The sequence below is a fragment of the Mya arenaria genome, chromosome 1, assembly GCF_026914265.1.
Source record: "Mya arenaria isolate MELC-2E11 chromosome 1, ASM2691426v1".
In the NCBI taxonomy this organism is placed as follows: domain Eukaryota; kingdom Metazoa; phylum Mollusca; class Bivalvia; order Myida; family Myidae; genus Mya; species Mya arenaria.
The window spans coordinates 11,233,952-11,250,483 of NC_069122.1; the positions used below are offsets into that span (position 1 = coordinate 11,233,952).

Sequence of the window (16,532 nt, forward strand, 5' to 3'; positions counted from 1 at the left end):
GACTCTGTCATGTTTTTGTAAAAGGAAATTCTTTTGTATGATGAGAGAAATAAAGTGTGGCAAATAATTAAGAGTATTAAAACTAAGATACATGTACCAATTTGTTCAAATATTGTTTTTGAAGGCAAGACAGTTTTTATTAGCGTTAATAATGGCTATAAGCGTTTCGTTTTTATGTGATTGGTTGATTGACATTATCATATCATGTTATCAATGTATTGTTAAAAGGTCAAAATATACATCTCTTATGTATAAGTCCTGGTGACATAGTGGTTAAGGCATCTGTTTTCTATAATATTTTACCGGCTTGGGTTCGCACCCCACTAAAACCAACTTCAATATAAAAGGGGATGTATAACAGGGAAAACTTAAATTTTGATCCAAAAACATGAGCGAGTCCATTAAAGTTCAAACTTAAATCTTGACATCAAAATGAGAACTTTAATGGAACTTCAGACTATTCATTTGTAAGGACTCACTAGATTTTCATGCGGACATTCAGATTTGCTGAAAACAGAGGGATTTGATCAGTACCTTCAAATGAATTTATATATAAATATATGTATATATATATATAAATAACTTAGGAAATTATTTGAAAAGCAGTCTAAGCCGCTTTCCCCTTGTTTGGGCATGAATCCCTCATACCGACAAACAGACCACCTCACAGCTATTTTTCCGGATTGACAATTATCATATGTTGAAACCTCTTTCTCAAACAATAAACAACAGTGATAAATGATTGCTGTGATGCAAGTTGACCAACCTTATTTTTCTCTGGTACAATCTCTATTGTGAAGAGTTTTGATTACGCATTGAGTTGGTTATGCCAGAATGGTGATGTATTCTGGTCTAGTGCTTATAAAGCCCCAGAAGAGCTGAGGAGAAATTGCAGTCAGATCAAAAAAAGTTCTGTTCTCTGAACGCACTTAAGGGAATACAAAGTTGGGTGACAAGGCAATGAAACTTTTAAGCCGTCGGAAGCATTTTTTTTGTAGTTGGATAGTATAATTGTAAAAAATAATCATTTTCAGCAAGAAAGAAAACGGAATAGTACTTTTTAGTAAATATTTTCACACAAATTGTGAGGGCTGGTGGACATATGAATAAACAGTTGCTTCAAAACATTATCATTTTTAGCTTCGAAAAATGGAGTCACGGGGATGTGATTGCCATGGTGTCTTTGTCTGCATTATGTTGGCAGGGCATCTCAGAGCATGCTCTAACCTTGCCTATATCCTTAAGCCTGTCATTATAAGTAGTTAACAGAAGTTAACTGACACATATAATGAAATGAGACTTGGTACACCTGTTTCCAGAGACAATCCACACATGTTCAGCAAGGCCCATAACTCTGGCTTTGATCATTATTTAGTTACGCCCCTTGTTTGATTAAAAATACCACCAACACAGTTGAGGATTAACCTTCCCCCGTGATGCTCTTGTTTATAAAATTTTATTTTTTGTTTGAACATGATGGTATAAACCCATCATTCAGTTTTGATCAGGGTATGGTTGGTTTGTATTTGTGCATTTGATGTCAGTAATATCTGAGGGCTTCCGTTAAAGGAAGTTTGGAAGTATTTACTCCCTAGAAATGGGTTAAAACTTCCAAAATTGATTCCTTGGAAGTACAAAAACTTCCATAATTTTTAAGTAAACTTCCAAAGTTGAAAGCTTGGAAGTTCAAAATATCAAAACCTGGGTTCAATAATAATTTTAAGGTCACAATTTCAATCAGTCTTTAAGAAAGATGAATCATTATAGTATAAGTATGTGAATTTGGCAAGTTAATGTTGCAAATTATTTGATTTTTTATACTAATTGAAAAATAGTTGAAAAAGATATCTTATTCAGGAGACCTAAACTTCCACATTTCAGTGAAAAACTTCCAAATTTGATGGACAGGGAGTTCATACTTCCAGATTCAAATTCTTAATGGAAGCCCTGAATATTATGTTTACCACAACCCTGTCATTGTCCGGTTAGCGCAGTGGTTAGCGCAATCGCTTCTCACAAAGGCGACCTTTAAGGTTCAATTCCCGGCTTGGGCGTATGTGAGTTTGGTTAGTGGTCACCAAGCGGGACAAGTGGGTTTTTCTCCGTGTACTCCGGTTACCCTCACAACACAAGACCACACTCTTGCGCAACATCGTGCCAACGAGAGTGACTTAGTATAAGCTATCGTAGCTTCCTTCACAATCGTTGAAAAATATATAATGGTAAAAGTAATAATATTATGTTTACAGTGACTATAGTTCATTGTCATTTTAGCCCTAATTGCTTTGTGTCTCTAATTTCATTGTATTTTTCAGTGTTTTATTCATAAGGGACAAAAAAATTATTCTCTAGGATTTTATGATAGCTTATATAACAGTGCTTTGACCTTTAAAAGTTAATTACCAAGAAATAATTATATGTAGTCAAAAAATGTAGAAGATATAATATTACAAAATTGAAACTGTTTAATGGGTGTCCTTTTATAAGAAATGAAAGAATCTCTATAAAATGAACTATAAACACGCAACATTGACAAGAATGTTATTACTTCTGCAGATTTGAACATGAAGGTAATTGATTATTTCTAGTAACTTGAGATACAAATGTATGCTTCGATACTTGTAATTAGAATCATTAAAACAAGTTTTGTCAAGAAATTCTAACAGTTCATGCAGAGAGTGGGAAAGTCTGTGTTCTGTGTTCATGACAGGACTGGAATAGAACTATGTAGGACAGGAAATTGGTGCTATTGTAAACTTTAAGCTTATTTTGAGACATTTAATAGCAAGTGTCTGAAGAAAAAGTCGAGATATCATGTTTATAAACCTCGGTGTGATCAGTGTTGGTGTCTTAAGTAGTGCAAAAACATAAACCATTAGGCCAATATTTTTAACTCAAATAAACATTCAAGATATTCACAATTGTTTTCATAGACAATACATATATGTACAGCAAGGTTCATAACTCTGGCTTAAAGTATTATTGGGTTATGTCCCTTGTTGACCTTAAAAACAACAAAAGACAAATGTTGTCATTTGCCACGCAGCACTCCTGTCAGTTAGTGTTTAAATGTCAGCCTATCTCATATACATGCGCTAAAGGGTTAAAAGGTCTGGGGCACTTTTTCTAAACAGCTATTTCCTAACTGAAGTGATTGTCTTTATATCCGTATCTCACTACACTCCTGTGATACCTACTTCATAATTTCTGAAATACTAAATTTTCATTGAAATATATTATATGCACAAACTTTGATGTTAAAAAATAACACTTTTCTTTGAATTTGATTTTGAAAATTTTAGGAAATCAACTAAAGTTCAGAGATGTCTTTTTAAGTAAGCCCCCTGGATACCCTTTGGGTCACCTGACTACCTGATAACATTCCAAGAGATAATTCCTACATATACATCAAGGACCATAAGTTAAACTGGCCTCAAATAGCAATTAAATACAAAACCAACCATAGCTCATAATATGATCAAAGTTATAATACTAAATTTGATGTTTTGTTTGCCATTTCACCTTGTTTGTTGCTTTTTGGAAAACAGAAAACAAACTGTGAGTATATCAGATTCAAAACATTGTCCAATTATATCCAACAGACGGTCATTTGAGCTGTGTTATTATATTGATTGAAAATGACCGCTTGCAAATTGTCTTAAGAATATCACTGGAAATATTTTTCCTCATCTGGGCTGTAGAAGACCACAGTTAAAGAACTCAGTAGTTCACGCCTTGTTAAGTATGATCAATAGCCTCTCTGCGTGATGAAATCCAATTAGGGGCAGTGGTAGTTAAGGGTATAGCAGTCGGTCATTGTATAGATTTATAAGTATGTATCAATTTGATTGCTTTGACCATGATTACAATTAGGGGACAGGTTGTACTTGTAGCCAGGGTTATAGCATTCGGTCAGGTTATCATTGTGCATTAATCATGATCACTCTGACCATGATTACAATTAGGGGGACGGGTTGTAGCTAGGGTTATAGCATTCGGTCAGCTTATTGTACTGCATGATTCACGATTAATCTGACTATGATTACAATTAGGGGACAGTCGTAGCCAGGGTTATAGCAATTGGCCAGCCTATTGTTGTGCGTGAATCATGATTGCTTTGACCATGATTTCAATTAGAGGACGGTAGTAGCCGGGGGTTTAGCATTCACTCATTCAATCGTTATGCGTGAATCACGATGGCTTCAACCATGATTACAATTCAAGGATGGTAGTGATGCCAGGGGTAAAGAAATCTGTCAGCTAATCAACATGCATGTATATCATGTTTGCTAACAGACCATGATTACAAAGTTGATCGATTTTCTTTTAAAATTATAAACCAATACATATCTATGATTGAATATTAAATATCAATGATATCCTTATTAAAAGTATAATAAATGAATAGCAGTGCATTATGCTAATTTGTGCTTAACTTGAATTTATTGACTCTTAATATAAATAGGTGCTAGTTCTTGAATATATATACTGTAAACGCAATTTTTCTGTAACAAAATTGACAGTAATTAATCCCCCACCAATAGTGGGAAGGGGATTATAGGAATGCACTTCGTCCATCTGTCAGTCTGTCCGCACACACGAATGTCCGGCCGGCCGTTTGTCTGTCTGTCTGTCCATAACATATCTAGTCAGGGTTAGAACTTGATGTCACATGAGACATTTAAAGGTCAGAGTACACATACTCATGTCCGAGCTATAACTAATTACATATGCATTGATGGATTACCATATTTCTTGGTACAAATAATGTCCTCATTGAGACAATGTGCAGTGACCTTGACCCGGGTCCATACCTCAAAGGTCAAGGTCACACGAGACATTTAAAGGTCAGAGTAAACATGCTCGTGTCCGCGCTATAACTTACTTATGTATTGATGGATTACCACATTACTTTATCGAAAATACTTAAGGCTTGCTATTTCATCGATGTTATAAATCAAGGACTCATTTTCCTTTCTTTTTAGCCAAAATAACCTTGACATTGATCTTACCTACACTACACACAATATGAATAACTTTAAAAATATCGTTTTATAATATGTCCATATATCAAAGATAATTTAGGTTACCGATCAAACAACGTGTATTTCCTATATTCCACCTCTTGACCAGTGGTTGTGCACATTTTTGGTCAGATTCGACGTACCAGTCAGGTTGCAAGAAAAACAAAATATACTAAAAAACAAGGGCGGGGGATATAGCCGTCCTTTGGACTGCCTTGTTCTGATTTAAAATATGAAAGAAAATATTAAGTAAATCATCAGCATGCTTTCTCTGTCTAAAATGTTCGATTACTCTATTCTTTGAAGGCAAAATAATATCTCCAAAGAAAACAACCAGACAAAAACTTGTTAATAACTTATTCCCAGCTTGTTGGAATTGATTTTTCAAAAATAGAAACACTCAATGTCCATTACAAAGGTAAAACGCTTACTTCAATATGATTTATAGCTTGTTCATTCCATAATTCTTTTATGTAAAATAATGCCTGGTCAATAATTGTTCTCTCATGGTGACAAGATTGTTGGAAGCCAGAATGTCAATTCACGCTTATTGTTTTCCTAAAGACTCTAAGAATTACAAGAAAATTGGTTGTGATTTTTTTGTATTAGAGGATGGGAATTGGGAGAGTGGAGGGGGGGGGGGGGGTATTGCAAATATATATTAAAAAAAACACACCTTTTTTACCTTGACTTAGTCCTGCCTCCTTTAATATTTATCCCCCCTTAGAAGAAGAAGGAAAATATTGCTTTGCACATGCCCGTTGGTTGGTAGGTGTGACTGTTCGTCTGTCTGTCTGTCGGTAGACCACAGCTTGTCTGAGTGATAACTAGACAATTCCTGGACGTATTGTCATCAAACTTGACATGAAGGATAGGCTTGACCAGTAGATGACTCCTATTGATTTAAGGGTTCATCGGGTCACTGTGACCTCTAACATGAAAAAGTTGTCATGGCTTTTCTGGGCCTCAACAATGCCTGGACTTATAGTCATCAAACAGGCTGGGCCTGACCAGTAGATGAATCTAATGATTTAAGGGGTCAAAGGTAAAGGTCTCAGGGATCTTGAATTCGTAAAGGTTGTTCGAGTGATAACTCAACAATGCCTGCACCAATGGCCCTCAATCTTGACTTGGAAGTCGGCCCTGACCAGTAGATGACCCCTTTTGAACCTTAGGTTCATTGGATCAAAGGTCAAGGTCACCACACAGATTGGTCATTAAAATTATGTCATATTTATGATTCCCTGCTGCTAAGAGGATACATGTTGATGCATATATCAGTCATCATATGAACATGAGTTAAAAATGTACCTGCTATATCTTCACACTTTGAATGGTCATAATCTTAAAACTACCTCAAAGGCATATCCATTGTCAATGACATATCACCTGTCTTTTTTGTCCATGCAAATTTCATTCAATTGTCCAAATATTCTTGACAACATGGCCCTTGGGGGGAGTGGGGGGGTGGGGCGGAACGTTTGCAAACATCTCTTGTTGATAATTGTTGTAATGAGTTTGATAAGAAGGTCTGAGCGAGTGATGTATGTGTTTCATGTAGTTAATGAAATACCTAAATATGATGTAATTTATTATATCTTTTAATTGAAAATCTGAACAACTGCATCTGATATCTGAATGAAGAAAATTTGACGATTTTTCATTTGCTGGCAATTTAAGTATGTTGTATTTGGAAGATCTCGATGGAAGCTTTAAAAATGATTTTTCTTTATGGCCTTACGGAAATAGGCTAATTTAAGTGATTGCAAAATGTGTTTATTGAATGAGAAAAAAAATAGAGCATGCAAATTTTAAAGGACATACTGAGGGCTTTAAGTAACATCTTCTATTTCTATATTAATTGAGTTAACAGCTGTTTTGCAAGCATTTGTTTCGTTTCAAATGAAACATTTTTGCATAAGATGTCATCACCCATTGGGTGAACCTTCCCTAGATGACCCCTTTTGAACCTTAAACACTCTTCATATTTTATGTCATCAAGCAAATTGGTCCTTTTTTAGGGCTAAAAATTACTAATAAATACCTGATAATGCATCAAATATAGAACTTTGTAGAAATCATATATTATAAGTAACAGGGTTATAGTCTAGGTGACTCAATAAAAATTGGGATGTAAGGGGCAAAGGAAACCATATTGGATGAAAGCAAAGCTCAACATTCAAATCCTTAATGTGTTTTTAGATACAGCCTTAGTATAAAATCCGTATCATTACAAGATGCTTCTGTATTTTCAGATATATCGTACAGTATAGACTCAGTATCATTAAAAGATGCGTCTGTGATATCGTTGGAGGAAAGGCATCGGAGACAGTCTGGTGATGCTCCAGCACAAGGGGATACGACTACTGCACCCAATCTTCTGGACTACAATATTATGCATGTGAGTACCCTGCTTAAGCCAGAGTCACCCCACCTCCCCGACCTATGCATTAAAAGCAGAATGCAAGATTAGTCCTTGCATTCCTGTATAGTTTCTGATATGAAAAATTTTTTAGGCAAGGTATGTGCTCTGTCTGAAGGAAAATTTGGTAGCTACAGTCCTTGCTTTAGAGGTTGTGAGTTAAGGTCCTTTAGAAAGTGGTACAACTTCTAATCTCCTGTCAGTAAATTTCAGCAAAAAATGGGACCAGTCGCATGACTTGACCTGTGATATTCAAGCCTCAGGTCCTGATACAATTTTTTTCTTGTGTTTATGCTGTATGAATTCAGTAGAACATGGGAGCGGATTCAATGAAGTGTGCTAGCGCTTCTTGGTCATTTACTCATTAAAATGCCCTACTGCATTAAGACAGCATCTATGTGAGAAATAATTGGATCAATACATAGACCTATATTTTAAATGATTATTCATTACAAAAAAAAATAGTAGTATTTTCTGCAATTGAGTATTTGTTCTGAAAGAAATGAAGCTTTATAAAATAATAGCTAATTTTTGTAACATCGTATATCATTGGTTAAATGACGTTGTGCTAATCCAATCAGAGTGCAATTTTGATACAAACAATAACATCATAACTCCTTGCGTGTTATACAATATAAACGTCAAATTATATCTATACAAAGACTAGGCAAATTTTATGTAAATATGTACTGATAGTCACACAATTTGTCCTGCGACTGGACTAACATCTACCACTTGTAACTTTTGCTTGCATTTCAATGGAGGACTGCTTTGGTCTAGTTTAATTATTTATCAGTGGAAACATACTTATTTCACATAATATTAAGCACAATATCAGTAGTGTGTAACCTTCTGTTATGGATTTTAGGATGACCATACCTACTACAGATCAACGATGCTTCTTCGTGAGATGGCGGACAGCTACTGGGTAGAATTGTTGGACCAAGTTGGCCACACCACACTTTCGGACAGTCATCGAACAGCAGTGGTGGGTATAGGAAGTGACTTGGCATTCATTAATTACAAACGGGGCTTATCAGCAAAATATCTGAAAGTCCATAAAACAAATGTTTAATTGGTGTGGCCTTACATTCTGTTTTATATTATAAATAATAATGTATTATAAGTACATACAAGCATGTAGTTCAGTTTTTTTTAAGTCGCCTGCAGCACGGCAGACACATAGCTATCAGTCTATCAGGGATCATGTTGTTGAAAGAGCTTTGTCATTGTCCCTGGTCTCACAGGTATTTATCAGTTTATCGGAAGGAATCATTTTGGCAGGATTTGTCATCATCTGCAGTGTCACACATATTTGTCTGTCTATCAAAGATCATGTTGTCAGGGCTTTGTCATCATCCGCAGTGTCACACATATTTATCAGTCTATCAGGAATCATGTTGTCAGGGCTTTGTCATCATCCGCAGTGTCACACATATTTATCAGTCTATCAAAGATCATGTTGTCAGGGCTTGTCATCATCTGCAGTGTCACACATATTTGTCCGTCTATCAGGAATCATGTTGTCAGGGCTTTGTCATCATCCGCAGTGTCACACATATTTATCAGTCTATCAAAGATCATGTTGTCAGGGCTTTGTCATCATCCGCAGTGTCACACATATTTGTCCGTCTATCAGGAATCATGTTGTCAGGGCTTTGTCATCATCCGCAGTGTCACACATATTTATCAGTCTATCAAAGATCATGTTGTCAGGGCTTGTCATCATCTGCAGTCGCACACATATTTATCAGTCTATCAAAGATCATGTTGTCAGGGCTTGTCATCATCTGCAGTCGCACACATATTTATCAGTCTATCAAAGATCATGTTGTCAGGGCTTGTCATCATCTGCAATTGCACACATATTTATCAGTCTATCAAAGATCATGTTGTCAGGGCTTGTCATCATCTGCAGTCGCACACATATTTATCAGTCTATCAAAGATCATGTTGTCAGGGCTTGTCATCATCTGCAGTTGCACACATATTTATCAGTCTATCAAAGATCATGTTGTCAGGGCTTGTCATCATCTGCAGTGTCACACATATTTATCAGTCTATCAAAGATCATGTTGTCAGGGCTTGTCATCATCTGCAGTTGCACACATATTTATCAATCTATCAAAGATCATGTTGTCAGGGCTTGTCATCATCTGCAGTGTCACACATATTTATCAGTCTATCAAAGATCATGTTGTCAGGGCTTTGTCATCATCTGCAGTGTCACACATATTTATCAGTCTATCAAAGATCATGTTGTCAGGGCTTTGTCATCATCTGCAGTGTCACACATATTTATCAGTCTATCAAAGATCATGTTGTCAGGGCTTGTCATCATTCGCAGTGTCACGAATATTTATCAGTCTATCAAAGATCATGTTGTCAGGGCTTTGTCATCATTCGCAGTGTCACACATATTTATCAGTCTATCAAAGATCATGTTGTCAGGGCTTGTAATCATCTGCAGTCGCACACATATTTATCAGTCTATCAAAGATCATGTTGTCAGGGCTTGTCATCATCTGCAGTTGCACACATATTTATCAGTCTATCAGGAATCATGTTGTCAGGGCTTGTCATCATCTGCAGTCGCACACATATTTATCAGTCTATCAAAGATCATGTTGTCAGGGCTTGTCATCATCTGCAGTCGCACACATATTTATCAGGTTGTCAGGGATCAGGTTGTCAGGGCTTTGTCATCATCCGCAGTGTCACACATATTTATCAGTCTATCAAAGATCATGTTGTCAGGGCTTGTCATCATCCGCAGTGTCACACATATTTGTCCGTCTATCAGGAATCATATTGTCAGGGCTTTGTCATCATCTGCAGTGTCACACATATTTATCAGTCTATCAAAGATCATGTTGTCAGGGCTTGTCATCATCTGCAGTGTCACACATATTTATCAGTCTATCAAAGATCATGTTGTCAGGGCTTGTCATCATCTGCAGTGTCACACATATTTATCAGTCTATCAAAGATCATGTTGTCAGGGCTTTGTCATCATCTGCAGTGTCACACATATTTATCAGTCTATCAAAGATCATGTTGTCAGGGCTTTGTCATCATCCGCAGTGTCACACATATTTATCAGTCTATCAAAGATAATGTTGTCAGGGCTTTGTCATCATCTGCAGTGTCACACATATTTATCAGTCTATCAAAGATCATGTTGTCAGGGCTTGTCATCATCTGCAGTGTCACGAATATTTATCAGTCTATCAAAGATCATGTTGTCAGGGCTTTGTCATCATTCGCAGTGTCACACATATTTATCAGTCTATCAAAGATCATGTTGTCAGGGCTTGTCATCATCTGCAGTCACACACATATTTATCAGTCTATCAAACATCATGTTGTCAGGGCTTGTCATCATCTGCAGTTGCACACATATTTATCAGTCTATCAGGAATCATGTTGTCAGGGCTTGTCATCATCTGCAGTCGCACACATATTTATCAGTCTATCAAAGATCATGTTGTCAGGGCTTGTCATCATCTGCAGTCGCACACATATTTATCAGGTTGTCAGGGATCAGGTTGTCAGGGCTTGTCATCATCTGCAGTCGCACACATATTTATCAGTCTATCAAAGATCATGTTGTCAGGGCTTGTCATCATCTGCAGTCGCACACATATTTATCAGGTTGTCAGGAATCATGTTGTCAGGGCTTGTCATCATCTGCAGTCGCACACATATTTATCAGGTTGTCAGGAATCACGTTGTCAGGGCTTGTCATCATCTGCAGTGTCACACATATTTATCAGTCTATCAAAGATCATGTTGTCAGGGCTTGTCATCATCTGCAGTGTCACACATATTTATCAGGTTGTCAGGGATCAGGTTGTCAGGGCTTGTCATCATCTGCAGTCGCACACATATTTATCAGTCTATCAAAGATCATGTTGTCAGGGCTTGTCATCATCTGCAGTCGCACACATATTTATCAGGTTGTCAGGGATCATGTTGTCAGGGCTTGTCATCATCTGCAGTTGCACACATATTTATCAGTCTATCAAAGATCATGTTGTCAGGGCTTGTCATCATCTGCAGTCGCACACATATTTATCAGTCTATCAAAGATATGTTGTCAGGGCTTGTCATCATCTGCAGTTGCACACATATTTATCAGTCTATCAGGAATCATGTTGTCAGGGCTTGTCATCATCTGCAGTCGCACACATATTTATCAGTCTATCAAAGATCATGTTGTCAGGGCTTGTCATCATCTGCAGTTGCACACATATTTATCAGTCTATCAAAGATCATGTTGTCAGGGCTTGTCATCATCTGCAGTGTCACACATATTTATCAGGTTGTCAGGGATCATGTTGTCAGGGCTTGTCATCATCTGCAGTTGCACACATATTTATCAGTCTATCAAAGATCATGTTGTCAGGGCTTGTCATCATCTGCAGTCGCACACATATTTATCAGTCTATCAAAGATCATGTTGTCAGGACTTGTCATCATCTGCAGTCGTACACATATTTATCAGGTTGTCAGGGATCATGTTGTCAGGGCTTGTCATCATCTGCAGTGTCACACATATTTATCAGTCTATCAAAGATCATGTTGTCAGGGCTTGTCATCATCTGCAGTGTCACACATATTTATCAGGTTGTCAGGGATCATGTTGTCAGGGCTTGTCATTGTCTGCTCATTTACTTGCGCATTTCTTATCCAATCTTTGCTGAATTTAGTGCCAATGTTCATAGGCATGAAATTTCAGCCAAGTTCAATCAACAGCCAGATCATAGTGTTACACGATGTACATAGTAATTCTATAAAGCTTCAAAGTTTAATTGCGCAAATAGTATATTATTTCTAAAGAAATATTTCATTATAAAAGTATATAACCGTTACCACAGCAACATTAAATTTACAAGAAGGATATTAAATGAAACAAAGATATTTATTATATGAGCCATAATATGGAGTCCGGGAATTTGCGTTACATCACAAACACTGTGGTGTCCTCTTTTTTAATATTTGCGTTTGTCAAATTTTATGCTGTATTAGGATAGAACAATATCTAAAGCAATTATATTTGAAATGGCATAACACTTCTAGCTTTAAATACAAAAGAATGTGGATTTTAAGTTTTATTGTTAGTAACACTGCACACCATATTACAAAGCATTCTTATGAAGTCCAGTTGATTGTTTTCACTTATTTAGACCACTTACATCAATCAATAGCTTTATTTGAATTGCTTTAAATACAGAATCATGTATTTAGTTAAATATTTAGCAGTTTGTTACCTAGTTGAAGATTGATGTAACAAGACACAAAGTGAGATGTAACTGGACACAATTTGTGTAACAGGACACCAAACACTGCACAAATTGTGTAACAGGACACCAAAAACTGCACAAATTGTGTAACAGGACACCAAAATCCACACTGGTGTCTTTGTTATGCACAAACAAAGTTGGAGTAATCACAATGCATCTCATCTATTTTATTATAAATTGTTTTCCATTCAAAAGTATATATAGATTCACTTATGCAAACACATTATTTTTGCGTATACATCATCTATATCGCCGTAGACGGTTGTCATATGCAATGGACGTAATACGGGACACGACTTTCTTCAGTCAATACTAAATAAAAGGTTATTTCTGTTAAATTAAATAATTGTAAAGGGTTTCCATACATCACTGATCACTTTGCTAAATAAAAGGACGTATTATGATACATTCTTGGCGACCAGTGAATGCCGCGATTTGTTGCCGACGTAATTTTTTTTTGAAGTCTTTCCTCGTTCATATTTGAGGTTGCCATGCTCGTCTTGTACCGTAAAAAGGCAACGAAAATACCGAAAATTGGTGAAACAGTTATGGATGTCGTAAACAGAACTGATAATACCGCGTTTCCGAGGTGTTGCACTAAGTATTTGTTACTAATATAAAAATAATGCGACGTAACAAAAAAGACACAACTTTCGCACCCGATAGTTGACTTCCCTGTCATTATAATCCGACGTTTTCTAGAACCACCAGTTTACGACATTATCAAAGTTCACAATCGATCACGTTGTTATCATGCTGCGCGAAGATGCATCGATGTCAAGGTCATGAGTTATAATGCTTTTTTCTGTGACGTAACAAGGTGGACACATTTGGTTACGTCGCATTACATGGTTTTATTTTGGAAAATAATAGTATTACCGCTGCTGAAATAAAACTGAAATTAGTAAATACAAATAAAATGTCCACGTTTTTATTTCACACAAATAAGCCTACAAGGATTACATAAAAAGAAATCATATTTAGTTTGTATTTTGAACAACCCCTCCTGAAAATGTCCGCACAGGACACCTGAAAAATGGATGATAAATGTATGATTTAAATGAAGTAACAGTTGCTTGAAAGGTCAACATCATATCAATAAAGACAGTTATTTGTCTTGAAAATTTTCTTTAATTTTACAAATCTGTATATCACATGTATTTCTCCAGATACATAAGATTAAACTGAAATTTGTGTGATGTAACGCAAAATCCCGGGCTCCATAATATGGCTCATATTGTATATGAAGAAAGGCAGAAAACCCTAGACAATAATTACATGTTATTTCATGATTAAAGCTTCAATTTTCTTTGCAAGCAAAGAACAATTATATCAAACTCAAGTTTCAGAGAAAGTTTCATTTGCTGAATAACAGATGAAGGGTAATGTTTTATTATCGGATCATATTACAAAAGATCGTGACAAAGGCATGTACTTATTTGGTACGAAGATCGTAATTTTATAAAATAAGTACAGATGCACCAATACTTCATTAGTTTGAAAAACAGAATTAAATTATTATATAGCCTTTAATATCACAAGGTTCGGTATCCAACTGTGTGTAACATTCCTCCACAAAGATATGATGATATCAAAAAGGCGTCTCTTAGTATGTGTCATGCAGGCTTTAAAGCAAGTTTAGCTGGGAATATTATTGATGTGATGGAATGACAAATAGTTAAAAAAAAAATAAAGCTTCATTTTTCTTGTTTGAATCTGATTCCTCAGTTTAGTCTGTTTAAGAATTTTAGTCAGAAAAGCTTTACTGTATGATTATAAATTTCTTAAAACCATTAACCAGTCATTGATATATGACATTTGAATAAACAAGCTGGAATCATACACTATAATTGCTGGTCATCAAAAACATTACTGCCAAGCTCTGCAACTGCTATATAAAATCAATAATTTGAGTAATCCCAGAAAGCATTTTTTCCAGTTCAGTGCTTGCGCCTGATCATGAGGCTTGTGGTAATTTCAAGCACTGTATAATGTATAACAACATTACACCTTCAGCCACTCATTTCAGAATTTGTTTATCTGAAGTTGTTTTTTTACACAATATTTATGCGGATAAATAAGCCTTCCGGGTAACTGCAGAAGACATAAGTTTTTTTACCTGCTCAAAATTCGTTGTTAAAACAGCTATAGCTAGCTAGTTATATTTATACAGCTAGTGATTATGCAGAAAAGAAAACCTTCCGGGTGACTCTTAAATCATCTGTATTAACTTAACCTAATATTAAATTACCTTTTATGCATTATATATAAATACATGTTAACGCTTATATAAAGCTTCTTTAGATGAACGCATACCTTTTCAATTTTATTCATAATCTGATGAATGCAAAATCTTCGGAATACGTCTGATAATACAAAAACGATGTTTGTGATTGGGCAAATTTATGTTATGTCGCAGTTAAATATCATTAAATAATTTTTTTTGTGTAATGTTTATCAAACAAATTACTTAATTGATGTCACCGCTGTTCAAACAGCTAAATTTATGCAGCATTAGATTTTCTTGGAAGCGTTATTTTCAGCTTTATTTTTTGGTACAATTTTGTTTGTTTTGGCAAACAAAGGGCAGATTGTTAAAAAACTCTTTTAAAATTAACGACGTGGTAAACGACATCGTTGTTAACTATTAAAGGTGTATCTCTTAAAGGGACTAGACACCAGATGATAAAATTGAAAGAAAATAAAGAAAATTGTCAAAAACTTGCCTAAAATTGATATCGTTGTGTATACAATCTATTGAATCCTACATTCTGATGTATCACATCTTTCACAGATTGTACATATTATCTCAATTCAAAATTTACCCGATCGGCGAAATGAGTGTAAATTAAAATTTTGGTTCATTGGAGTATATAAAACATTTGGTCACTGCACGAGCAATCGTAATGTCCTTCATGCTTTACTTTATAGTGTGCACTGACCAAATGTGTTCATACGTCGATGAACCGCAATACAAAAACATTTTTTCCACCAATTTTCATGTGTTCACATTGTATGAAACAAGATTGAAAGTGTGTTAATTCCATGAAGTGCACAATAGCTTTCAGGAACATTTGCAAGCATACCTTAATGCATAATGAACAGATGAAAAGATGTTATTACTTAAAGCTACATTTAAGATTATTATTAATTACAATAAAAAATTGTGAAAATCTCAGCAGCTGAGTATATGTTTTTTATAAAAGAATATCTGATAAGTGAAGCATTGTATATTATTGGTTAACTGAGAAAGGATTATATCCAATCAGAGCACAGTATTGAAATTTAAAATAAACAATGACATCATAAACCCTTGTGGTTCATATACATGTAATACAAAAATGTTTCTGTCCCCCTTTCCCACCAGCAAATGACCAGTTACAGTTTATGAATTATTCATTAACAATTCATGAACACTTCACATCCACAATACATGAACATTTCTTGAAAATCACTGAAGTACTAATAACTATATACAATAGACTAGGTGATTGTTAACCTCTATACCTAGTTTAACCTAAAATTACTAAAAACATTCAAATTCGATTGCATATAAATTGTATGTAATACTTAAGATTGGTAACTGGGTCAACAATGATTATTATTTTTTAAATGCTATGTCAGCCAATAATTTAGATAATTAGATAAACCACAACATTTATCATTTGCAACAAAAAATTGTTTCATGTGGTTATCAAAAGATGTTTTCAAATAACATCATTGTAATGGGAGTTAATTCAGCTAAGTTTATTTAATGGTTTTGAGGCTTATATAAATGGA

The 16,532-nt window shown here is 35.3% G+C and overlaps 1 protein-coding gene across 9 annotated transcripts in view; it reads left to right on the forward strand.

Moving 5' to 3' along the window:
* LOC128204055 (plexin domain-containing protein 2-like) overlaps window positions 1-16,532 on the forward strand; it is an 86,146-nt gene that overhangs the window by 22,219 nt on the left and 47,395 nt on the right. For all 9 annotated transcript variants that reach the window (XM_052905573.1, XM_052905425.1, XM_052905717.1 and 6 more), the window contains exons 2-3: window positions 7,280-7,425; window positions 8,315-8,434. In XM_052905573.1, coding sequence (XP_052761533.1) covers window positions 7,280-7,425; window positions 8,315-8,434 — 266 coding nt within the window. The remainder of the gene's footprint in view (window positions 1-7,279; window positions 7,426-8,314; window positions 8,435-16,532) is intronic.